The 27,960-nt window shown below is 39.5% G+C and overlaps 1 protein-coding gene across 1 annotated transcript in view; it reads left to right on the top strand.

The window, feature by feature from the left end:
• The first annotated feature begins 307 nt into the window (after positions 1-307).
• Positions 308-27,960, top strand: part of LOC145659443 (NACHT, LRR and PYD domains-containing protein 3-like) — a 48,708-nt gene continuing 21,055 nt past the window's right edge. The window contains exons 1-7 of the mRNA XM_081722124.1: positions 308-578; positions 1,036-1,077; positions 4,587-6,378; positions 11,945-12,115; positions 19,321-19,494; positions 22,152-22,322; positions 26,208-26,378. Coding sequence (XP_081578250.1) covers positions 308-578; positions 1,036-1,077; positions 4,587-6,378; positions 11,945-12,115; positions 19,321-19,494; positions 22,152-22,322; positions 26,208-26,378 — 2,792 coding nt within the window. The remainder of the gene's footprint in view (positions 579-1,035; positions 1,078-4,586; positions 6,379-11,944; positions 12,116-19,320; positions 19,495-22,151; positions 22,323-26,207; positions 26,379-27,960) is intronic.

Here is a 27,960-nt window from a genome sequence, read left to right on the forward strand (position 1 = left end):
TCACCCAACACACTCACATTCACTCCTCTCTCCATCAATCACACAACACTTCTCCCAACACAATCACATTCACTCCTCTCTGTCACTCACACAGCACACTTCACCCAACACACTCACATTCACTCCTCTCTGTCACTCACACAGCACACTTCACCCAACACACTCTCATTCACTCCTCTCTGTCACTCACACAGCACTCTTCACCCAACACACTCACATTCACCTTTCTCTACATCCCTGCACTGTGAACATAAAATGTTTGTGAACCTTCAGTAAACCAGACTGTTGCCCTTCTTCACATTGCAGGATGGACAAAGAAAAGCTTCTCTTCACTTTAAATGACCTGGAGACAGAAGACCTGAAGTTATTCCAGTGGCATCTGAAAAATGGAGTGGATGGTTTCCTGTGTATCCCAAAGTCTCAGCTGGAGAAATCTAACAGACCTGACACTGTGGACAAGATGGTGCAGAAATATGGCCCAAATGGAGCTGTGGAGATCACACTGATCATCCTGAAGAGGATGAACCACAACCAACTGGCTGAGACCCTGAGAATCAAACACAGTGAAAATAAAGCAGGTGAAATCATGTTCAATTTTTAAACTCACTATTTCAGGATTTTATATGCTCATAGCATTTGGTTTTATTTTGTTAGTGAACTCAATAGATAAAGAATGAAGAGGAAAACAATGCTTAGTTAATTTACAAAGTAGAATGAGACAAAATTCAAAATAATTTGGTATATTAATAAACAAACATTGCAAACAATATGTTTTGAATAAGAAATGTTCATTAGCAACAATGAGAAAAGTGTCAGTCTCAGTTTAAACATGAGCAAATTACAAATGTAGTCCAATAATGATAAACAATGTGTTTGGCACAGACTGTATAACTTACAAAATGCATAATAACAAATGTGCAGTGTCTTTTCAAACATAGCAGTCACAACCAAAAAATGCACATAGGACTCACAGTTAATAAAGTAGGTTTTGTGTTTTATATGTTCTGCTCTTTACTCTGATGTCTTCTCTCACAGGTGGAGACAAATTTGAATTGTCGACTGCTAAAACTCCAGCAGGTAAATTCAACCCAGTCACACCTTTAGGCATGAGATTATATTACAACTTTAAACAACATGAATATCACATATACTACTGCCATCATTCATATACTCACATCACATACACTACTGTCATCATTCACATACTCACATCACATACACTACTGTCGTCATTCACATACATACGTCACATACACTACTGCCATCATTCACATACACACATCACATACACTACTGTCATCATTCACATACTCACATCACATACACTACTGTCATCATTCACATACATACATCACATACACTACTGTCGTCATTCACATACATACGTCACATACACTACTGTCATCATTCACATACATACGTCACATACACTACTGCCATCATTCACATACTCACATCACATACACTACTGTCATCATTCACATACATACATCACATACACTACTGCCATCATTCACATACACACATCACATACACTACTGTCATCATTCACATACATACATCACATACACTACTGTCGTCATTCACATACATACATCACATACACTACTGTCGTCATTCACATACTCACATCACATACACTACTGTCGTCATTCACATACATACGTCACATACACTAATGTCATCATTCACATACTCACATCACATACACTACTGTCGTCATTCACATACATACATCACATACACTACTGTCATCATTCACATACACACATCACATACACTACTATCATCATTCACATACTCACATCACATACACTACTGTCGTCATTCATATACATCACATACACTACTATCATCATTCACAAACACACACCACATACACTACTGTCGTCATTCACATACATATGTCACATACACTACTGTCATCATTCACATACTCACATCACATACACTACTGTCATCATTCATATAGATCACATACACTACTATCATCATTCACATACACACACCACATACACTACTGTCATCATTCACATACACATGTCACATACATTACATACACTTCTGTCAGCCTGCAGTTATTAAACAGTCCCTCAGATACTGCACAACATTATAGTTCAGGTAATAATTAAATCTCAAAATTATTGCACAGCTTCAATGTTGTTACACCTGTTAATATAATCACATAGTCTAAAAGAATTGGAGTTTCCTAGATCTAGCTACTTAAATCTTTATTGAAGGCGGCACAAACTATTTTTTTTAATAATTCTATTACATACCAGAACTGTGAAGGTTAAAGCACAATAGTAGTGAGAAATCTCTCCCCAGCCTAAACGCATCATGTTCATTTATGCTCTTTTCATAACAAATCTCATTCAGGGGAGACAAACCAAATAATGGGGGGAGTCCTTCTCTAGTTGACATCCAGCACAGCAGAAACAATACAAACAATGAAGAACAAAATACCTCTTTATTAACACACTGAGCACTGGTAGACACGTCACCTCTCCCTTAGTGTTTCAGCACCTCTTCATTAACACACTGAGCACTGGTAGACACGCCACCTCTACCTTAGTGTTTCAGCACCTCTTCATTAACACACTGAGCACTGGTAGACACGCCACCTCTACCTTAGTGTTTCAGCACCTCTTCATTAACACACTGAGCACTGGTAGACCCGTCACCTCTCCCTGAGTGTTTAAGCACCTCTTCATTAACACACTGAGCACTGGTAGACACGTCACCTCTCCCTGAGTGTTTCAGCACCTCTTCATTAACACACTGAGCACTGGTAGACACGTCACCTCTACCTTAGTGTTTCAGTACCTCTTCATTAACACACTGAGCACTGGTAGACACATCACCTCTCCCTTAGTGTTTCAGCACCTCTTCATTAACACACTGAGCACTGGTAGGCATGTCACCTCTCCCTTAGTGTTTCAGCACCTCTTCATTAACACACTGAGCACTGGTAGACACGTCACCTCTCCCTTAGTGTTTCAGTACCTCTTCATTAACACACTAAACACTGCTAGACACGTCACCTCTCCCTGAGTGTTTTAGCACCTCTTCATTAACACACTGAGCACTGGTAGACACATCACCTCTCCCTGAGTGTTTCAGCACCTCTTCATTAACACACTGAGCACTGGTAGACACATCACCTCTCCCTGAGTGTTTCAGCACCTCTTCATTAACACACTGAGCACTGGTAGACACGTCACCTCTCCCTTAGTGTTTCAGTACCTCTTAATTAACACACTGAGCACTGGTAGACACGCCACCTCTACCTTAGTGTTTCAGTACCTCTTAATTAACACACTGAGCACTGGTAGACACGTCACCTCTCCCTTAGTGTTTCAGTACCTCTTCATTAACACACTAAACACTGCTAGACACGTCACCTCTCCCTGAGTGTTTTAGCACCTCTTCATTAACACACTGAGCACTGGTAGACACATCACCTCTCCCTGAGTGTTTCAGCACCTCTTCATTAACACACTGAGCACTGGTAGACACATCACCTCTCCCTGAGTGTTTCAGCACCTCTTCATTAACACACTGAGCACTGGTAGACACGTCACCTCTCCCTTAGTGTTTCAGTACCTCTTAATTAACACACTGAGCACTGGTAGACACGCCACCTCTACCTTAGTGTTTCAGTACCTCTTAATTAACACACTGAGCACTGGTAGACACGTCACCTCTCCCTTAGTGTTTCAGTACCTCTTCATTAACACACTGAGCACTGGTAGACCCAACACCTCTCCCTTAGTGTTTCAGCACCTCTTCATTAACACACTGAGCACTGGTAGACACGTCACCTCTCCCTGAGTGTTTCAGCACCTCTTCATTAACACACTGAGCACTGGTAGACACGTCACCTCTCCCTTAGTGTTTCAGTACCTCTTAATTAACACACTGAGCACTGGTAGACACGTCACCTCTACCTTAGTGTTTCAGTACCTCTTAATTAACACACTGAGCACTGGTAGACACGTCACCTCTCCCTTAGTGTTTCAGTACCTCTTCATTAACACACTGAGCACTGGTAGACACGCCACCTCTACCTTAGTGTTTCAGTACCTCTTAATTAACACACTGAGCACTGGTAGACACATCACCTCTCCCTTAGTGTTTCAGTACCTCTTCATTAACACACTGAACACTGGTAGACATATATAACCTGTTACAGCCCAGCATACATAAGACAGTTAGTGCACAAGTAAAGCCCTGCACACACTCCGTGGTTATAAACTAATGGAGGTAGCACTGACCAAAGAGAGAAGGCAAAGCAAAGCTGCAGAAAGTAAGAACTACGATCCAGCTTGATTCAGTTAAGGACTCACTGAGCCATTACAGAATGTTCCATCTCATAACAATAATCAAATCTTTGACTCTCATTTGGAGTCTTTTTGATGTCTCCTTATTTGTTACTACTACTGATAGTTATTCTACTCTACAGTGATAAACAAACTTCAGAGAGAACATGATATAAAGTTAACATTTTGAAACTACACTAAACAGGCACTTTCCTTATTCACACTTTATATGAATCACAACTTTTTCTTCCCACTTTTTAACAGGTGGAAGAAAAAGTGATCTCAGTAGTAGGAGAATGAAAATAAAATATAAGGAAAAATTTGAGAAGTTGTATGAGGAGGCTCCACTAGAATGTGATCGTGTGCCTATAAAAGACACTTACACTGAAGTTTACATGATCAAAGGATGCACAGGAGGAGTGAACACAAAGCATGAAGTGAGACAGGTGGAGGACTTTTACCCCAAAACAGAAGAAACACCAATCACACTCAGTGACCTGTTCAAAGTTCAGTCTACTGAAAAGAAGCAAGGTACTAAAGTCCTGACATTGGGAATAGCTGGAGTGGGAAAAACAGTCTCTGTGTACAAGTTCATTCTTGACTGGGCTGAAGAGAAGTGCAACCAGGACATAGATTTCATCATGTACCTCCCATTTCGAGAGCTGAACTTGATCAAGGATGAAATGTACAGCCTCTCAGAACTACTTCTTTACTTCCATAAAGAGCTCTGTTCTGGAGAAGAAAAGGAGATATTAAATGAAAAACATAGGCTGCTTTTCATACTGGATGGATTGGATGAAAGTAGAATTCTTCTAGATCTTCATCAGAAGAAGGTATCTAATGTGAATGAAAAGACTACTCTTGATAAACTAATAACCAACCTCATAAATGGAGAACTGCTTCCTTCTGCTCTCCTCTGGATCACTTCACGACCTGCAGCAGTCAGTAAGATAAATGACCAATACTTTAACCCTGTTACAGAAATCCGTGGATTCAATGACCCACAGAAGGAGGAGTACTTCAGGAAGAGAATCAGAGATGAAGATCAAGCCAGCAGAATTATATCACACATTAAGACTGCAAGAAGCCTTCATATCTTGTGTCACATACCTGTCGTCTGCAGGATCTCAGCCACCGTGTTTCAGAAAATGCTGAAGGATGGTACAGACATGAAAAATGCTCCAACAACTCTGACAGAAATGTACCTACATTTCCTGCTGTTTTTCACAGATCAAAAGACTAAGAAATACAACACAAAGCAAAGCACTAACGATGCAGTTTCATCTGAGACAAAAAGAGCAGAGGTGCTTGATATTGTGAAGCTTGGAAAGTTAGCCTTTCTTCAGCTGCAAAAAGGACAACTTCTGTTCTATGAGAAAGATCTGGAAGAATGTGGTATCGATGTCTGTGAGGCTTCAGTGTACTCTGGAATTTGTACACAAATTTTTAAACAGGAGGGGAAGATCTACAGCTTTGTGCATTTAAGCTTCCAGGAGTTTCTTGCTGCTGTATTTGTGTTCCTAACATTCAGGGATGAAGACAACCCACTCCTTAAAACCCCAATGGAGAAAATGAAATGGAAGTTAAAACACAGACTGTGTGATCTGCTCAAGACAGCAGTAGGTAAGGCCATGAGGAGTGAAAATGGACACCTGGACCTTTTCCTCCGTTTCCTCCTCGGTCTCTCACTGGAGTCCAATCAGAAGCTCCTGAAAAGTCTACACCCAGAACTGGACATCAAAGAAGAGAGTTTAGAGGAGACTGTGAACTACATCAAGAAAACCATCAAGAGAACAAAATCCTTTGAAAAGACTTTCAATCTATTCCACTGCTTGAGTGAACTGAAAGACATCTCTCTGATAAGTGAAATACAGACCTTCCTGAACTCAGGGGACCTCTCAACACAGACACTCTCATCTGCACAGTGTTCAGCTCTGGTGTTTGTGCTGCTGATGTCAGAGGAGATTCAAGAGAAATTTGAGCTGAAGAAATTCAGGCCATCTGATAAAGGACTGAGGGAATTACTTCCAGTGTTGAAAAATACCAGGCAAGCTCTGTAAGTATCTTTTGGATTAATAATTTTAATTGTTAAAGGTTTTTATTACTGATGCTCCTTCTGTAACTAATCAAATTATGTGAATGTATTTCTCAGTCAGAGCAAACTGAACAATAATTTTCATTTCCAGTGGTAAAAGGTTGTACTGTAAGTATATTTTGAATGGTGAACTTTGGGGAATGGCTTTTCTGACAGCCACAACATTAAAGAACAGACAAGCCTTTATCTTAAGAGCAGACCAGTGCATTCCAAAATGACTGCAGTGTCTTCTTACCAGTTGGAATGCAACACATGACTGTCATTCTGTAATTCAAAAGTCCCACTGGTTTCTCTGGCAAACACTCAGAAAGCCACACTGAGTCAAGACACAGGAGTGTTCAGCAAGGAGCTCTGTATTTTTTTTAACAGAGACAGAGAATATATATACATTGTGTGTGTGTGTGTGTGTGTGTGTGTGTGTGTGTGTGTGTGTGTGTGTGTGTGTGTGTGTGTCCAGCTATGGTTGGTGCTCTGTGAGCATGTATGTCTAGTGATGGTTGGTGCTCTGTATGTATCTATGTATGTCTAGTGATGGTTGGTGCTCTATGTGCATGTATGTCCAGCTATGGTTGGTGCTCTGTGTGTATGTATGTCTAGTGATGGTTGGCACTCTGTGTGTGTGTGTGTGTGTATGTATGTCTAGTGATGGTTGGTGCTCTGTGTGTGTGTATATGTCCAGCTATGGTTGGTGCTCTATGTGCATGTATGTCCAGTGATGGTTAGTGTTCTGTATGTATGTATGCATGTCCAGTGATGGTTGGTGCTCTGTATGTATGTATGTATGTATGTATGTATGTATGTCCAGTGATGGTTGGTGCTCTATGTGTGTGTATGTCCAATGATGGTTGGTGCTCTGTGTGTGTGTATGTATGTCCAGTGATGGTTGGTGCTCTGTATGTATGTATGTGTGTATGTATGTCCAGTGATGGTTGGTGCTCTATGTGTGTGTATGTCCAATGATGGTTGGTGCTCTGTGTGTGTGTATGTATGTCCAGTGATGGTTGGTGCTCTGTGTGTGTATGTATGTCCAGTGATGGTTGGTGCTCTGTATGTATGTATGTATGTCCAGTGATGGTTAGTGCTCTGTGTATGTATGTATGTATGTCTGTCCAGTGATGGTTGGTGCTCTGTGTGTATGTATGTATGTCCAGTGATGGTTGGTGCTCTGTGTGTGTATGTATGTCCAGTGATGGTTGGTGCTCTGTGTGTATGTATGTATGTATGTCCAGTGATGGTTGGTGCTCTGTGTGTATGTATGTATGTATGTCCAGTGATGGTTGGTGCTCTGTGTGTGTGTATGTATGTATGTATGTATGTATGTATGTATGTATGTATGTGTGTATGTATGTCCAGTGATGGTTGGTGCTCTGTGTGTGTGTGTATGTATGTATGTATGTATGTATGTATGTATGTATGTATGTATGTGTGTGTGTATGTCCAGTGATGGTTGGTGCTCTGTGTGTGTGTGTATGTATGTATGTATCTATGTATGTATGTATGTATGTATGTATGTATGTGTGTGTGTATGTCCAGTGATGGTTGGTGCTCTGCGTGTGTGTGTATGTATGTCCTGTGATGGTTGGTGCTCTGTATGTATGTATGTATGTCCAGTGATGGTTAGTGCTCTGTGTATGTATGTATGTATGTCCAGTGATGGTTGGTGCTCTGTGTGTATGTATGTATGTCCAGTGATGGTTAGTGCTCTGTGTATGTATGTATGTATGTCCAGTGATGGTTGGTGCTCTGTGTGTATGTATGTATGTCCAGTGATGGTTGGTGCTCTGTGTGTGTATGTATGTCCAGTGATGGTTGGTGCTCTGTGTGTATGTATGTATGTATGTCCAGTGATGGTTGGTGCTCTGTGTGTATGTATGTATGTATGTCCAGTGATGGTTGGTGCTCTGTGTGTGTGTATGTATGTATGTATGTATGTATGTATGTATGTATGTATGTATGTATGTGTGTATGTATGTCCAGTGATGGTTGGTGCTCTGTGTGTATGTATGTATGTATGTCCAGTGATGGTTGGTGCTCTGTGTGTGTGTGTATGTATGTATGTATGTATGTATGTATGTATGTATGTATGTATGTGTGTGTGTATGTCCAGTGATGGTTGGTGCTCTGTGTGTGTGTGTATGTATGTATGTATGTCCAGGGATGGTTGGTGCTCTGTGTGTGTATGTATGTCCAGTGATGGGTGGTGCTCTGTATGTATGTATGTATGTATGTATGTCCAGTGATGGGTGGTGCTCTGTCCTGTCTTAACCTCCTCCCCTTCCCCTGCACCCAGTGCAGTAACCCAGGGGTCTGTGGTTCTGATAGAGTAGCTGTGTGTAAACTGGCTGCTGCTTCTTTTTCAGCTTTCCTTTTTCAGGGAACATAGATGAGGGAACAACACTGTGTGTGTTGAAGTCACCACACTAGAGTGGAACAAGAAACTGAGCATGTACTTAAATGTACTGTAGGTTATGAGATCAAAGAATTTATGAGACAGGTGAGATGGGACAGGTGAGATGGGACAGGTGAGATGGGACAGGTGAGATCGGACAGGTGAGATAAGACAGGTGACTGGAGTACTTCATTGTGAAAAAATTAAATGTATCAGACAAATAAACTCTAGTAACAGCCTAGCAGCACATGTAGCGTAAAGTGAAAACAAAAAACACTGCAAACAACACACCAGTGGTAAAAATTTTGAATTTATTTCACCAAGTACAAGTCTATTTATTAGTCTAAACACCATGTAGTAGTAAAGTTTAGCCTGAAATGAGGTGAGGAATTGCTGAAGTACAGAAGAATTATTATTAGATAAAGCATAAAGAAACACTAACCAGGTAGAGAATTATCAATGTAAAGAACCAGACTAACCAAGATTGCAAAAGATAAGGCAATGAACAACACGAACCAAACATACCAAATGACCCAAGCATAACATTGAACACAGCAGAGCAGCAGTAACAGAGAGACAGTACACAGCACACAGCAGAGCAGCAGTAACAGAGAGACAGTACACAGCACACAGCAGACCAGCAGTAACAGAGAGACAACACACAACAGAGCAGCAGGAACAGTGAGACAGGACACAGCACACAACAGAGCAGCAGTAACAGAGAGACAGGACACAGCAGAGCAGCAGTAACAGAGAGACAACACACAGCAGAGCAGCAGTAACAGAGAGACAGTACACAGAATATGTGGTAGAGTTTCTGACCTACTGAAGGCCATAATCATCTGTTCCTCATGTCTGTCATTGCAAAAATCTTTAACCCTTTTCGTTGCTTCCCATAATCAATGTTAGTGGTTCAAACGGTTTCCACAGTAAGTGCTCCAATCCAACTGTTGCTCTTCCAGGCACTTGGCTAGACAACAATAAATTAAGCACTTCAGCCAACAGATTCTTTTCCACATCCTCCTTACTCTCTCCCTTAAGCTAAGATGAGGAAATGCAGCCTCAGCTTCATCTAAATTAAAATAGTCAGCTGATACAATTTAAGATTTATTGACTCTAGCCACTGCCAACACTCCACACCTGCAGAGTTTCTATATATTTTCTCAAGTCAAAAATGTGTTCGTGCTCCCTGCGTCTCACTTAACAAATCGCTATCCATATGATTATTTTCTAATTTGCTTCGCTGAATTCCATCAATTATTAATATGTTGACTTAACCATAACTTATTTGAGTAAAATGAAAATTTACACTATTCCAAAATTCTATTAATCGCCACTCACATTGTTTATATTCTTATCCTGTAATACTTTAATCCCACCTTCTCCTACTGCTACTATTTTAATGTGTCTGTAATATGTACACTCTCTACTACTGTAACTGTCACCGGTTTTATATACTGTACCTCCATCCGTTACTTTATTGTATTTATTACTAAAACCTCATTAATATATTTTGCGTGTATGCATTTTATAATTAGATGATATTAATCACGTTTAAACAGATCTGTCTGCGTATCCATTCACTTCCTGCACTTTTAAGACGCCCAAGACCTACCACAAAACTCTGTGGACAAGGTCTTAATACCACCTATGCAGAATGTTTCAAACACGACTTCTGCTTACCTATAACGGTGCACATGTGTGGATTCAGACCCTGCTCACAGAACAACGCAGCTCTGGGCCATCTATCAGCTGGTGCTGATAACCCTACTGCTGACGGTGTGGGTGCGTTTGAAGAGAATAGCCGGTCCCATCTTTATTCTGAGCTCAATGTTACAAACGAGGCATAGTCCAGAATATGTCTAACAGTCACACACAACACATATTTTTATACAGTTTTCAGAAGTGATTATGTAATCACCCCACCTTCTTTACATACATCTCCACCACTATGTTCAAACATACATTATTCAATATATGCAAATTGAGATTCATCATTATGCAAGTTAAACTTGACACCATTGTATCCCATTGGAAGATTTTTTTTAAACAAAGATGATCTCAACTCACACCACCAAACATCTGCTAAATGATGTGGTAGGTCAGTATCACTCTGCCCTTGTGGTAAGATAATGAACCTTGCTTAGCCACACAACTCTCAAAGAGGCTTTCAAGTCTTTTAAAAACAGATCTTTTTCAACACTAATGAAGTTATTTCTCACAGGAACAGTTCAGAGTAATCTGCCTTAGACTTGTACAGAAGCCTGTATCAGAACCTCAGTTCTGCACTTAGAGTCCCAAAAGGTCTCTGACCTTAAGATACCCCAGAAACATTATTCATGTTTTCACACAGTCTTGCACCTCTCTGCACCTGCTACAGAGAGCTTTAAAGCCTATTATAATTATATCACAGATCACCTCATGAAAATACAGAATAACGATTGGCCTTTACCCCAACACATTTTATTACCTTATTTTTGTATAACCAGAGCTCTGTAGTTTACATACTGAAGCTGAGAGTCTCCTGTGATGTTTATCACTAATGATTAATGATAAATGTAACTGTGAGAAGTGTAGATAATTCACTAATGATTAATCTGTACTTCTCATAGATACATTTATCAGTAATGATTAATCTAAACATGCTGCACTCAACACAAGCAACAAATGACTGAAGTCATGGTGAAATACAAATACTTGATAGCTAGTAGACACTTAGCTTTGGTTAGTTGTCTGCATCAGCAAGTTTTGAATGGTCGAGTAGTCTCCTGTGACTTGTAGACATTGTTGATATCAGAATTGTATGCAGTTACAGAAAATGAATAAACAATAGGACAATAGTAAAGATTGGAATGCCTAAACTGTTATTCATGTGAAGGAATTTCAAAAACAGGAAATGGCATCACACAGGTGATGCTACCATCATAATAGCTCTTCCATCAAGTGGCACCATTCTATTTGAAGAGAAATACATGGACTTCGTTCATGACCTGTGTCTCATATTTTGTGCATACGCACACATACACACACACACACACACACAATTAGTAATATCTTTTCATTATCATAAACTCATTTTGTGTTGTCTGTAGATCCTCTGATTGAACTGCATTTTGTACTCTATGTATTTCTTTGCAGACTATCTGGCTGTAATCTCACTGAAGGGTCTTGCAAATCTCTCACAACAGTTCTACAAACAGAAAATACATTGAGCGAGCTGGAGATGAATAATAATGACCTGCAGAATTCAGGAGTGGAGCAGCTCTGTGCTGGACTGAAGAGTTCACACTGTAAACTGGAGATTCTCAGGTGAGTTTCTGTTAATTTATTCTTAAATGGAACCATTATGGTGCACAATTTATCAAATGTGATTCTCCTCTTCTTTAAAGAAATTACAAAACTGCCTTGTAGTGCAACATTAACAGAGTTAAAATAAGGTACTGCGGAACAAAGTTATAGATCCAGACAAAACATTTCTGGTGAAACTAGCTGCATTTCATTAAATGAACACACTGTGGCCACAAAGAGTTACGTTTTACTGCATGATCAGGTTTACACAACTAGTAGTAAAAAATAAAGAAATAATAATAATAATAATAATAATAATAATAATAATAATAATAAGGAGGAGAAGAAGAAGAGAAGAAGAATTATTATTATTATTATTATCATATTTATTATTGTTATATTGTTATGTTGTTATTGTTATGCTGTTAGGCAGGCAGTATGGTGGCTTGGTGTTCAGTTCATTTACCCATCAGCATTAGGGTCTTGGGGTTGAGTCCCTCCCTCAGTGAAGTTTCTCTCAGCACTAGGGTCTTGGGTTCCAGTCCTTATCTGTGCAGGTTTCCTTCAGGATCTCTGGTTTCCTCTCACAGTCCATAAACACAGAAGTTAGGTTGATTGGATATTCTAAATTGTCCTCTTTGAGTTTATGTTTGTATAGTGATGGGTGGTGCTCTGTGTGTGTATATCCTCTGATGGTTGGTGTTCTTTGTGCATGTATGTTCAGTGATGGTTGGTGCATATATTGAATAATGTATGTTTGAACATAGCGATGGAGATGTTGTGTGTGATTGTTAGATATTCTCTGGACTATGCCACATTTGTATGTAATGTAATAAATACTGGACCAGCTATTCTTTTCCATTAATTTTTGAGTCTCCATGTTTATTTTCTATTTAAAGTGTACTTCATAAATTTATTAGAATGTGGGAAAAATCTAGGAACCACACTAGCTAGCTAATCAATGTTACCAAAACTAAGTCCAGGTGACTAGCAACCGCTATTGGATCTCCACAGGAAATTCTAGTCAGACTGATTCATCTGACACTGTTCATCTCAAAATGTTTCACTCGATTTATAAATGTGTAACTTTCTACATATTTTTGTATATGGTCTGCAGTCCTCTCAGAAATCAGTTTATTAGCTCCAGCTTTATCTAGCTAGCTACATATGAACATTACAGGGAAGTAATTAACTCTGCTCTCACTAGCAAGAATTTTTTGTAGAAAGTGCCCAAGTTAACTAGATATATTTTTTCTGTCAGATTTTGTGTCAATTTCTTGTCCACTTATTATTAAGTGTTCTTATGTCTCTCTTCAAAATTAATCTGGAAGCATCTGTTCCTCAATGACAGTGTTTAAACATAATATTTATTTACGATTTATTCAAACGGATTTCATTTTTGTACATCCTCACTGCAAATTTGGTATTAAATTACATTGGAAGTTGTATTAAAAAGTCTTACATCTGAATTGGGGGTGCCTGCAGACACAGTATCATATAATGCTCTGTGTGTGTGGGGGGGCGGGGTGTATTTGTGTTCACATCCAATATTTTGTGTCAGGTAGATCGAAAAGTTGATTAATTCTCTGAGAATTTGATTTGCCTATTAAAAGAATTGGCATCCAGTTCCCCATAAACATTAGTATAACTATCTGTGATTCTAGTTATTTGTTAGCTTTAGTTTAGCTAAATAAATGTTTAGATAAAAGTCTTATGAGTAAATGGTGTATTTTCAGCCATTAGTCACTTCATTTAAACCTTCTGGAAGATTATGTGGATAATAACATAGTAATCAGGGATTAGCCACCGTGGCTAATGTTGATTCCTTCATATGTATTTGAATCCGTTTGATACAGAATAAGGAGGATGTTGTTAATAGTATTGCTAGCTAATGGGATACCTACAGCCTAATAGTACATAGTCCAGTGTGCATATATATATATATATATATATATATATATATATATATATATATATATATATATATATATATATATATATATATATATATATATATATATATATATTAGTTTCACATTCAGTGAGAAAGTGCAGAACACTTCATCCTTCCTAACACACTGACCTGTTTGTCAGTGTTCCATAGATACTTAAAGTTGGGGTGGACCATCAATACTTATAGTTGGGGTGGACCATCTCAAATTTTGTAAAGTATATTTGATGTATTTGGTTGAATGTTTCACATTCATTGAGAAAGTGTAGCTCTGTCTCTAGAGTGTCTTTGTTACACTGATGTCTTATATTGGCTGGTCTGGACCGCCAGGCTGTGTTAACTGAGTCTGGACTTTCTCAACGTGGTTCTGTGTTTAATATCAGTCACTTTGAGCAGATTGTCTGCTACAATGTTCTGTTTCATAGCCAGTTAATACTGCATTTTACTTTGTACTTGGGTTTGTGTGTTCCAGTGGGTGATGTAGTTTTGTTTTTGAAGTGATATAATTTGTATTTCAGTGATTTTTCTAATTTCAGAGGAATTATGATTTTTGACAGTTCTGATTTCTACCAGATAGTGATTTCATCTGAATCTCCCTCTCTTTTAATGTCAGGGAGTGTAACAGCTATGAGGAGGATTTCCTTGTAGTTTAAAGGGCAGTGAGTCACCGAATCAGATTTACATCAGATTTACATCAGGTTTCATGGAGATTTATAATGTCTTTATCTTTGTGTTATTTGTGAATTCAGTGTTTATACTTTTGTACCCAAACATGGATGATTTTATGCCTTGAATGTTCCATAAAGAGACAGATAATGGTTTCATTATTTAAATGAAGTATGAAAGGAAAAACACAAATACAAACAGATTCAAAGTGAGATAAACCTGTAAAAGTGAAGGAATATGTTGAAATTATATGTACAAATATGTACAATTCATGTATATAAACATACATATTAAAATGGTGTAATAACTAACCTATAAACAGTGATATTTATTTATTTGTCTTTTTATTTATTAACTCATTTATCTATTTATCTATTTCTTCATTAATGAATTGTGCCTTTGACATATGAGGTTGAGTATCTGTGTGATCTCTCCATCTCTGTAGTGTTTGTGGAGGGTGGAGGTTGTACTACAGAGGTGTAGGTCTGCTGTTTGGGCTGCATGTTGGGGGTGGGTGGTGATGGCAGGTGTACTTTACTATGGATGGCTTGCTGGGCAGCTGGCAGAGATGCTCACAGTGTCCTTGTGCAGGTGGACGTGGTCATGAAGGCTGTGGATGCTGAGGTTGGAGTGGTGTGTCAGGTGCACATTAGCCAGCAGTGCACATCCACAGGAGATCTCTGCATTTATCTTGTGGATTGTAGCTGGATGGAAGTCTCTACTGGGCAGGATGGTAGAGATGGTGATTTTGGAGGAGGGGAAGGTCTCTGTGGAGGTCTGTGCTACTCTTCTTACTCTGCTACTCTCTTGCTTTCTAAATAATGGGGTGGCTTGGATTACCTGAGATGGCATGTGTAAGAAGCTGGAGGGCATTGCTGGTTTGGGAACACCAAACTTTTGCAACTTTAGATCCTGGGAAAAGCTGTTCCTCGTTTAAGAATTTTCCATTAAAATCAATTAAAATGACTATGCCTGCATCTGGAGGAATATTAGGTTTTTTATCTGACTTAGTGTGGATGGACCGGACGGGGCTCAGTGTGGCAGTCTGTGGTTCAGAGTTGATTTAGTGTTGCTGTGCAGAATCAGAGGTCTGCTGGTTGGCTTTTAGACTCTGTAGCTCCTCCTTCAGGGTGATCATGCTACTGTCCCTGAGCTGTAGTTCATCTCTTTTAGTTTCTGTAGCTCCTCCTTCAGGGTGATCATGGTACTGTCCCTGAGCTGTAGCTCATCTCTTTTAGTCTCTGTAGCTCCTCCTTCAGGGTGATCATGGAACTGTCCCTGAACTGTAGTTCTTCTTTTTTAGTCTCTGTATCTCCTCCTTCAGGGTGATCATGGTATTGTCCCTGAGCTGTACTTTCTCTCTGACTGCACTGAGCTCCCTCCTGAGAGCCTCTCTGTCCTTCTGGAGCTCCAACACTTCTCCTCTCAGATGTTTGAATTCTATTGTCTCAACTTCCTGGAGAGAAAGACTTTCTCTTTGCTGGAATACCGTGATCTCCATTTGTCTGTGTTGTGCTGGTCTGGCCTGCATTGTGCTGGTCTGGCCTGTGTTGTGCTGGTCAGGCCTGTGTTGTGCTGGTCTGTGAGGTGTTTTCCCATCCCTCCCCTGAACCCTGGGCTACGTGGCTACTAGTCTCCTCCTCCTCAGTTACTTTCTCAGTTTCTGCTACTGCTCTGATAAAGGTAAAGTTTTCCTGAACAGAGCAGAGGCCTCACTGCCTTGAAACATGATGGTGCCGTTGTGATAAATGTTCACAGTTAGGATGGTGTTATCCTCATCTTCATCTTCAATGACTATCTGTCTTCCATTACATATGCCCCTTTTTATATTTGGCTTGTTATGGCACAGACAGCTCTGTGGCAGGATTCACTGTATTCTGTATATAACAGGAGACTGCTGATGGTGGTTTGGTTCACTGTATTCTGTATATAACAGGAGACTGGTGATGGTGGTTTTGTTCACTGTATTCTGTATATAACAGGAGACTGGTGATGGTGGTTTGGTTCAATGTGTTCTGTATATAACAGGAGACTGGTGATGGTGGTTTGGTTCAATGTATTCTGTATATAACAGGAGACTGGTGATGGTGGTTTGGTTCAATGTATTCTGTATATAACAGGAGACTGGTGATGGTGGTTTGGTTCAATGTATTCTGTATATAACAGGAGACTGGTGATGGTGGTTTTGTTCACTGTATTCTGTATATAACAGGAGACTGCTGATGGTGGTTTTGTTCACTGTATTCTGTATATAACAGGAGACTGCTGATGGTGGTTTTGTTCACTGTATTCTGTATAGAACAGGAGACTGGTGATGGTGGTTTTGTTCACTGTATTCTGTATATAACAGGAGACTGGTGATGATGGTTTTGTTCACTGTATTCTGTATATAACAGGAGACTGCTGATGGTGGTTTTGTTCACTGTATTCTGTATATAACAGGAGACTGGTGATGATGGTTTTGTTCACTGTATTCTGTATATAACAGGAGACTGCTGATGGTGGTTTTGTTCACTGTATTCTGTATATAAATGTAAATGTAAATTATCCTTTTATGTTTCATGTAATTTCCCACGTCTTCCTTGGCTTTATCCGTAGTTTTGTCCTTGTAGTTTTGCTGCAAGATGCTACTGTTCCACTCCTGTTAGCTGCTGTGTGTTTAGATGGTTTCTTGTGTTGTTGAGAAATTTCATCAAAATTGTTGTTCTCTTGTTTCTTACTTGAGAGTTGAGTTGTTGTTTTTTTTTATCTCTTTACTAATTTACTTTGGTTTATCACATTTTAAAACCCTTGTACTTCTAAGAAAGTGTTCCAGTTAAACTTGATAGTTAAACATGACAATACTTTCTCTTATCTGTGTGTGTGTGTGTGTGTGTGTGTGTGTGTGTGTGTGTGTGTGTGTGTGTGTGTGCGAGAGAGAGACAGAACTATTATCTATGTGTGTGCATGATAAAGAGAGAGACAGAACTATTATCTGTGTCTGTGTGTGTGTGTGTGTGTGTGTGTGTGTGTGTGTGTGTGTGAGAGAGAGAGAGAGAGAGACAGAACTATTATTTGTGTGTGTGTCTGTGTGTGTGTATGAGACAGAGAGAGAGAAGGAGACAGAAAGATCTATTTTGTGTGTGTGAGAGAGAGAAAGACAGAAGTATTGTGTGTGTGTGTGTGTGTGTGTGTGTGTGTGTGTGTGTGTGTGTGTGAGTGAGAGAGAGACAGACAGAACTATTAGGTGTGTGTGTGCCTCAGAGAGAAAGAGAGAGAGAGATTCAAACATTCAATCTATTTTAAAGATTCAATCTATTTTGTGTGTGAGAGAGAAAGACAGAAGTATTGTGTGTGTGTGTGTGTGTGTGTGTGTGTGTGTGTGTGTGTGTGTGTGTGTGTGTGTGTGTGTGTGTGTGTGAGTGAGAGAGAGAGAGTAAGTGAGACTGACAGACAGCTCTATTATTTGTGTGTGTGTGTGTGTGTGTGTGTGTGTGTGTGTGTGTGTGTGTGTGTGTGTGTGTACGAGAGAGAGAGAGACAAAGTATTGTAAGAGACCAAAGTATTGTGTGTGTGTGTGTGTGTGTGTGAAAGAGAGCGAGGAAGAGATAGAGCAGCCTGACTGATTGACTGGCGTCTACCTCTCACACGCCTGACTGACTGATGGGGTCTGCCTCACACTCCTGACTGACTGATGGGGTCTGCCTCACACTCCTGACTGACTGATGCGGTCCCTGACTCAGCTATTAAGCCTCCAGGATTCTCGGTGCACCACGCAGACAGAACTCAGGACCTCACTGGGAAAAGCAAAGGCAGAGGAGAATGTTTCATGATCAGTGACTCCTAGTGTGAGCAGAGGAATGTAAACACTAGTAAAAGATTCTGCTCTCTGCATTCTGTCCATTCCTCCATAATCACTACTGCAGTGTTCATCCCACCATCATTACTACTGCAGTGTTCATCCCACCATCATTAGTACTGCAGTGTTCATACACTAATATTCACTACTGCAATGTTCATTCCTCCATAATCAAAACTGCAGTGTTCATTATTCCATAGTCAAAACTGCAGTGTTTATTTCTACATAATCACACCTGCAGTGTTTATTTCTCCATAATAAATACTACTGTGATTATTCCTCTAAAATCACTACTGCTGTGTTCATTCCAACATAATCGCTACTGCAGTGTTTATTCCTCCATAATCACTACTCTGCGTGTCTGCCAACAATATTTTCGGTTTGTATATTAATGTGTTTGTATTTGTGAAACATTGAATGAGATCTGTGTTGTTCTGTTTCCTGTTATGGTGTTAGGGGTGGGATATTTTGATATTTGGACTCTGATTATGGTAACTGCCATTCACTGACTTATGAACCAACCATCCATTATTTGTTCATCTGTCTTAGGTTGCTAATGAATGTTATTTGTCATGTCTTTGTCCATTTTGTCTTTGATGAAGACACAGTAGTGTTAAATGTTGCTGTGTTTGTAAAATTAAAAGGCTGAAAATGTATCGGTGTGTTCCAGACCTTTCAAACTCTTCTTTACATTTTTATTAGCAGTTCAGATCTTTTAATTCATCATCCTCTGACTGAACTACATTATTTACTGTATTTACTCTTTTACAGACTATCTGGCTGTGGTCTCACTGCAGAGTCTTGCAAATCTCTCACATCAGTTCTACAAACAGAAAACTCTTCACTGAGAGAGCTGGAGATGAATAATAATGATCTGCAGAATTCAGGAGTGGAGCAGCTCTGTGCTGGACTGAAGAGTTCACACTGTAAACTGGAGATTCTCAGGTGAGTTTCTGTGACTATTTTTGAATGTAAATAAAGAGGCATTTTAAAAAGGTCAGTGTCAACTCCCTTATAGTACAGTATTAAACAAACATTGCCAGGCAAGGCAATGCAAGGAAATTTACACTTATTATAAAGTTCTCTTTGTTAAATATTTCTAAATATAGTTTTCTGTTGAAACCTCACTGCATTTCATTAAATGAACACACTGTGGAGACAAAAAGTTACATTTGTGATGCATGAGCAGATATTCAAGTCTATAAGAGAAATATAATTTTGTAAAGAGAAGACACAAATGAGTCCTTGTCCACGTGTACAGGTGTGTTTATTACAATGCTGCTTCAACTAGGCGCTTTGGCATTTTGTCCACAAGCTGCATCTTTGTTCACCTGAGCGCAGAAATTTAGCAAAATGTCTTACAGGATGAATATATTCATAAACTCCAACAACAGTGTTGTAAAATGAAGTGTTCTAATGTAAGATTTTCACTGAGTGATTTTATCTAGTTTATGTATGGAAACACTGTAAACATCAGTCATTCTATTCTCTCTGCAAATAAAAGCCCTTAAAGTCTTAATTAAAACATTTAAAGCTGAACCATTGAGGTTCTAGACACATTACAGGACACTTTTAAAATCACACATGATTCCCTTGTGTTTTTGGGTGGGAGACCCTGTTCTCATTATGATTTACACCATGTGTTCAACACATGTTGAGATGAGCTGAACTGACAGCCGTGCTGGAGGAAAGAACGCAACAAGTTAATATTCATTCAATAGAACTGAAAGGTTTATTGGTTATTCCTTAAAATAAACCTGTGATCTTTCTCCACAGGTGTTTTTATGAAACATGTAGCTGGCTAATATTAGTAACCTTAAGCTTGCCAAGTTACAGTATACTGTTGGTTACTACACCTAGATACCTCATGCTAACGTCATATTAGCTTGACTTAGGAGTGAATGTTGGCTGCTAATTTTTTCATCAAGCCAGAGACAGCAAACAAAAATAGAACAGTGATGGTAGACGACGTGGAGTCAGCAGAGAGAGAAGCTGAGCAGACAGCTGACAGTAAACTCAGGACATCTGAACACAGTAGTGAGGAACAATGTTCAGCACTGGACGAGTGAACCTGTGGACTTAATTACAAGAGAGAAAGAAAGACACACAAGACACAGTAATCAGTAATCAGGAGATTAGGAGGAGAGAAGGAGTGAAGTGTGTGTGTGTGTGTTGGTGTGTGTGTGTGTGTGTGAGAGCAAGGAAGAGAGAGAGCAGCAGAATTATTATCTGTGTGTGTCTCTGAAATAGAGAAAGAGAGAGACTTACAGATCTATTGTGTGTGTGGGGGGGGTGAAATAGAGAGAGAGATCTATTATTTGTATGTGTGAGAGAGACAGAACTATTATCTCTGTGTGTGTGTGTGTGTGTGTGTGTGTGTGTGTGTGTGTGTGTGTGTGTGTGTGTGTGTGTGTGTGTGTGTGTGTGTGTGTGTGTGTATGAGAGAGAGAGAGACAGAAATTTTGTTTGTATGTGTGTGAGAGAGACAGAAATATAATGAGTGTGTGTTAGTGTGTGTGTGTATGAGAGAGAGAGAGACAGACAGAACTATTATCTGTGTGTGGTAGAGAGAGAGAACTATTATCTGTGTGTGTGTGTGCGTGTGTGTGTCTGTGTGCATGTGAGAAATAGAGAGAGACAGAACTATTATTTGTGTGTGTGTGTGTGTCTGAAATAGAGAGAGACAGAGAAAGAGGCAGATCTATTTTTGTCTGTGAGAGAGAGACAGAAGTAGTGTGTGTGTGTGTGTGTGTGTGTGTGTGTGTGTGTGTGTGTGTGTGTGTGTGTGTGTGTGTGTGTGAAAGAGAGTGAGGAAGAGATAGAGCAGCCTGACTGACTGATGGGGTCTGAGTCACACACACCTGACTAAGTGATGGGGTCTGCCTCACACACAACTGATTGACTGATGGGGTCTACCTCACACACACCTGACGGACTGATGGGGACCCTCACACAGCTATTAAGTCTCCAGGATTCTCGGTGCACCACACAGACAGAACTCAGGACCTCACTGGGAAAAGCAAAGGCAGAGGAGAATGTTTCATGATCAGTGACTCATAGTGTGAGCATAGGAATGTAAACACTAGTAAAAGATTCTGCTATCTGCATTCTGTCCAATCAGTACTGCAGTGTTCATTCCAACATAATCACTACTGCATTGTTTATTCCTCCATAATCGATACTATGCCTGTCTTCCAACAATATTTTCTGTTTGTATATTAGTGTGTTTGTATTTGTGAAACATTGAATGAGATCTATGTTGTTCTGTTTCCTGTTATGGTGTTAGGGGTGGGATATTTTGATATTTGGACTCTGATTATGGCACCTGCCATTCACTGACTTATGAACCAACCATCCATTATTTGGTCACCTGTCTTAGGTTGCTAATGAATGTTATTTGTCATGTCTTTGTCCATTTTGTCTTTGATGAAGACACAGTAATGTTGAAATGTTTCTGTGATTGTCAGATTAAAAGGCTGAAAATGTATCAGTGTGTTCCAGACCTTTCAAGCTCTTCTCAAATTTTTTATTAGCAGTTCAGATCTTTTAATTCATCATCCTCTGACTGAACTACATTATTTACTGTATTTACTCTTTTACAGACTATCTGGCTGTGGTCTCACTGAAGAGTCTTGCAAATCCCTCACATCAGTTCTACAAACAGAAACCTCACTGAGAGAGCTGGAGATAAATAATAATGACCTGCAGAATTCAGGAGTGGAGCAACTTTGTGCTGGACTGAAGAGTTCACACTGTAAACTGGAGATTCTCAGGTGAGTTTCTGTGACTATTTTTGAATGTAAATAAAGAGCCATTTTAAAAACGTCAGTGTCAAATCCCTTATAGTACAGTATTAAATAAACATTGCCAGGCAAGGCAATGCAAGGAAATATACACTTTTATATTATATTATAAAGATCTCTTCTGTAAATATTTCTAAATATAGTTTTCTGTTGAAACCTCACTGCATTTCATTAAATGACCACACTGTGGAGATAGAGAGTTACATTTATGATGCATGAGCAGATTTTCAAGTCTAGAAGAGAAATATAAGATTGTAAAGAGGAGACACAGATGAGTCCTTGTCCACATGTACAGGTGTATTTATTACAATGCTGCTTCAACTAGGCGCTTTGGCATTTTGTCCACAAGCTGCATTTTTGTTCACCTGAGTGCAGAAATTTTGCAAAAGGTCTTACAGGATGAATATATTCAGAAACTCCAACAACAGTGTTGTAAAATGAAGTGTTCTAATCTAAGATTTTCACTGAGTGATTTTATCTAGTTTATGTATGGAAACAATGTAAACATCAGCCATTCTAATCTCTCTGCAAATAAGAGCCCTTAAAATCTTAATTAAAACCTTTAAAGCTGAACCATTGAGGTTCTAGACACATTACAGGACATTTTTACAATCACAGATGATTCCCTTGTGTTTTTGGGTGGGAGACCCTGTTCTCATTATGATTTACACTGTGTGTTCAACACATGTTGAGATGAGCTGAACTGACAGCCATGCTGGAGGAAAGAACGCAACAAGTTAATATTCATTCAATAGAACTGAAAAGTTTATTGGTTATTACTTAAGATAAAACTGTGATCTCTCTCCACGGGTGTATTTATGAAACATGTAGCTGGTTAATATTAGTAACCTTAAGCTTGCCAAGTTACAGTATAATGTTGGTTACTACACCTAGATACCTCACGCTAACATCATATTAGCTTGTCTTAGGAGTGAATGTTAGCTGCTGATTTTTTTCACCAAGCCAGAGACATCAAACAAAAATAGAACAGTGATGGTAGAAGACGTCGAGTCAGCAGAGCGAGAAACTGAGCAGACAGCTGACAGTAAACTCAGGACATCTGAACACAGTAGTGAGGAACAATGTTCAGCACCGGACGAGTGTACCTGTGGACTTAATTACAAGAGAGAAAGAAAGACAAACAAGACACAGTAATCAGGAGATTAGGAGGAGAGAAGGAGTGAAGTGTGTGTATGTGTGTGTGTATGTGTGTGTGTATGTGTGTGTGTGTGTGTGTGTGTGTGTGTGTGTCACACTGGGTGCCTGATGTACTGTAACAAAGCTAATGAGGCTAATGTTAGCTTCCTTAAATCTAAGGAAATGGCAACCTTCTTTAGTAAGAAGACAGCAGGAGAGAGAAAAGACAGAAGAACTTGATGGTGAAAGTGTCCAGGAGGAGGACATGGAAGAGAGTGAACACAGCAGACAGAGACAGAGGAGCCAGCTGTGTCCACTCTCACTGTAGCCCCACAGGTCTGCTGTAGTATCAGCTGTGTCCACTATCACTATAGCCCCACAGGTCTGCTGTAGTGTCAGATGTGTCCACTCTCACTGTAGCCCCACAGCTCTGCTGTAGTGTCACCTGTGTCCACTCTCACTGTAGCCCCACAGCTCTGCTGTAGTGTCAGCTGTGTGCACTCTCACTGTAGCCCCACAGGTCTGCTGTAGTGTCAGCTGTGTCCACTCTCACTGTAGCCCCACAGCTCTGCTGTAGTGTCAGCTGTGTCCACTCTCACTGTAGCTCCACAGGTCTGCTGTAGTGTCAGCTGTGTGCACTCTCACTGTAGCTCCACAGCTCTGCTGACTTGTTTAGTTGTTTTTTTGTGTTAATGTAAATGATTGATTTTAGTGAATAAATTCGTTGTGTGAAGTAGCGATATTGTGGGTGTATTTGTTTTTATATGTGGTGCATAGCATGAGTGTTTTTTAATTACATTAGAACTTTAGATCAGACATTTCTGCACCCATAATTCATCATTTGTTACTACATAATTCAGATACAATGAGAATTATAACCACGCATAGAAATATAACCACATGTAGAATTATAATCACATGTAGAATTATAACCAAATGTAGGAACATAACTACATGTAGAAATATAACCACACATAGAATTATAACCACAAGTAGAATTTTTGGAATCTTGAAATACAACCTTTTTCAAGGGGATGAATCAAAGAATGGAAGATACTTGTAAGTGATATAAAATATTAAGTGCTGGACAGAAATGAAACCTTTCTCATGTAATAATATTTATGTTTATGTAACCCACACCCTTGATTTATTGGTGATGATTCATTCAAATTGTAATCTTATGGGTTAATTAATGATTCCCTGACTTACTTCATGTGAATGTCATAATCTGATAAGGAATTCAGCAGAATGTAGTTTATTATAAACTATAATAGTGGTTTTACCACTGTATGAACTTGTGTACCCTGAAATTCCTCTGTGCTGTAAGGGCATTTTAGTGTGGCACCACAAGATGTTCACTGGTCCCATCTGTCTCCCCACTAAATATGTTCTGCAGGCCTCAACTGGGCATTTGGTGCTAAAATTATTTGCCAGCCAGTAAACCAGAGCTTACACTGTTTAGTTCAGGACCAATATGACTACTGTTTATACACAGTAAACCAGACTTCATACTATATAGTTTAGTGCCAATATGACTACTGTATATACACAGTAAACCAGACCTCTCACTGTTTAATTCAGGACCAATATGACTACTTGCTTGAAATCTTATTTATTATACAGATTGACACAAGTATGTTTCATTTACTGTTTATAATGCTTTACCTCAATTGAAACGTGTGTGTGTGTGTGTGTGTGTGTGTGTGTGAGACAGAGAGAGACAGAACTTGTGTGTGTGTGTGTGTGTGTGTGTGTGAGAGAGAGAGAGAGAGAGACAGACAGACAGACAGATCTATTATTTGTGTGTGTGAGAGAGACAGAACTGACTGACTGATGGGGTCTGCCTCACACACACACCTAACTGATTGATGAGGTCTGCCTCACACACACCTGACTGACTGATGGGGTCTGCCTCTCACACACCTGACTGACTCATGGGATCCCTAACTCAGCTATTAAGCCTCCAGGATTCTCGGTGCACCACACAGACAGAACCCGGGACCTCACTGGGAAAAGCAAAAGCAGAGGAGAATGTTTCATGATCAGTGACTCATAGTGTGAGCACAGGAATGTAAACACTAGTAAAAGATTCTGCTCTCTGCATTCTGTCCATTCCTCCATAATCACTACTGCAGCGTTCATACACTAATATTCACTACTGCAATGTTCCTTCCTCCATAATCATACTACAGTGTTCATTATTCCATAATCACTACTGCAGTGTTCATTCCTCCAAATCAATACTGCAGTGTTTATTCATCCATAATCACTACTGCAGTGTTTTTTCCTCCATAATCACTACTCTGCGTGTCTTTCAACAATATTTTCTGCTTGTATATTAGTGTATTTGTGTTTGTGAAACATTGAATAAGATCTGTTTTTCTGTTTCCTGTTATGGTGTTAGGGGTGGGATATTTTGATATTTGGACTCTGATTATGGCACCTGCCATTCACTGACTTATGAACCAACCATCCATTATTTGGTCACCTGTCTTAGGTTGCTAATGAATGTTATTTGTCATGTCTTTGTCCAGTTTGTCTTTGATGAAGACACAGTAGTGTTGAAATGTTGCTGTGTTTGTAAAATTAAAAGGCTGAAAATGTATCAGTGTGTTCCAGACCTTTCAAGCTCTTATTAAAATTTGTTAGCAGTTTAGATCTTTTAAATAATCATCCTCTGACCGAACTACATTATTTACTGTATTTACTCATTTACAGACTATTTGGCTGTGGTCTCACTGAAGAGTCTTGCAAATCCCTCACATCAGTTCTACAAACAGAAAACTCACTGAGAGAGCTGGAGATAAATAATAATGACCTGCAGAATTCAGGAGTGAAGCAGCTCAGTGCTGGACTGAAGAGTTCACACTGTAAACTGGAGATTCTCAGGTGAGTTTCTGTGACTATTTTTGAATGTAAATAAAGAGCCATTTTGAAAAGGTCAGTGTCAACTCCCTTATATTACAGTATTAAACAAACATTGCCAGGCAAGGCAATGCAAGGAAATGTACAATTTTATATTATATTATAAAGTTCTCTTCTCTAAATATTTCTAAATATAGTTTTCTGTTGAAACCTCAATGCATTTCATTAAATGACCACAGTGTGGAGACAAAGAGTTACATTTGTCATGCATGAGCAGATTTTCAAGTCTAGAAGAGAAATTAAGATTATAAAGAGGAGACACAGATGAGTCCTTGTCCACATGTACAGGTGTATTTATTACAATGCTGCTTCAACTAGGCGCTTTGGCATTTTGTCCACAAGCTGCATTTTTGGTCACCTGAGTGCAGAAATTTTGCAAAATGTCTTACAGGATGAATATATTCAGAAACTCCAACAACAGTGTTGTAAAATGAAGTGTTCTAATGTAAGATTTTCACTGAGTGGTTTTATTTAGTTTATGTATGGAAACAATGTAAACATCAGTCATTCTAATCTCTCTGCAAAAAAAGCCCTTAAAATCTTAATTAAAACATTTAAAGCTGAACCATTGAGGTTCTGGACACATTACAGGACACTTTTACAATCACACGATTCCCTTGTGTTTTTGGGTGGGAGACACTGTTCTCATTATGATTTACACCGTGTGTTCAACGCATGTTGAGATGAGCTGAACTGACAGCCGTGCTGGAGGAAAGAACTCAACAAGTTAATATTCATTCAATAGACCTGAAAGGTTTATTGGTTATTCCTTAAGATAAACCTGTGATCTCTCTCCACGGGTGTATTTATGAAACATGCAGCTGGCTAATATTAGTAACCTTAAGCTTGCCAAGTTACAGTATATTGTTGGTTACTACACCTAGATACCTCACGCTAACAACATATTAGCTTGACTTAGGAGTGAATGTTGGCTGCTAATTTTTCATCAAGCCAGTGGACTTCATCAAGACCTGTGTACTTAATTACAAGAGAGAAAGACAAACTAGACACAGTAACCAGTAATCAGGAGATTAGGAGGAGAGAAGGAGTGAAGTGTTTATATGTGTGTGTGTGTGTGTGTGTGTGTGTGTGTGTGTGTGAGTGTCACACTGGGTGCCTGATGTACTGTAACAAAGCTAATGAGGCTAATGTTAGCTTCCGTAAATCTAAGGAAATGGCTAGAAGATAAAATACTTCTGCTTGTTCGTTTACAGTTAGTATAGAGAGACAGAAAACAACCAGGATGAAGAGAAAGGGTAATGCTATTGCTATGGCAACCTTCTTTAGTAAGAAGACAGCAGGAGAGAGAAAAGACAGAAGAACTTGATGGTGAAAGTGTCCAGGAGGAGGACATGGAAGAGAGTGGACACAGCAGACAGAGAAAGAGGAGCCAGCTGTGTCCACTCTCACTGTAGCCCCACAGGTCTGCTGTAGTGTCAGCTGTGTCCACTCTCACTGTAGCCCCACAGGTCTGCTGTAGTGTCAGCTGTGTCCACTCTCGCTGTAGCCCCACAGGTCTGCTGTAGTGTCAGCTGTGTCCACTCTC

The sequence above is a fragment of the Electrophorus electricus genome, chromosome 1, assembly GCF_041902795.1.
Source record: "Electrophorus electricus isolate QZ-2024a chromosome 1, ASM4190279v1, whole genome shotgun sequence".
NCBI classification, from domain to species: Eukaryota; Metazoa; Chordata; class Actinopteri; order Gymnotiformes; family Gymnotidae; genus Electrophorus; species Electrophorus electricus.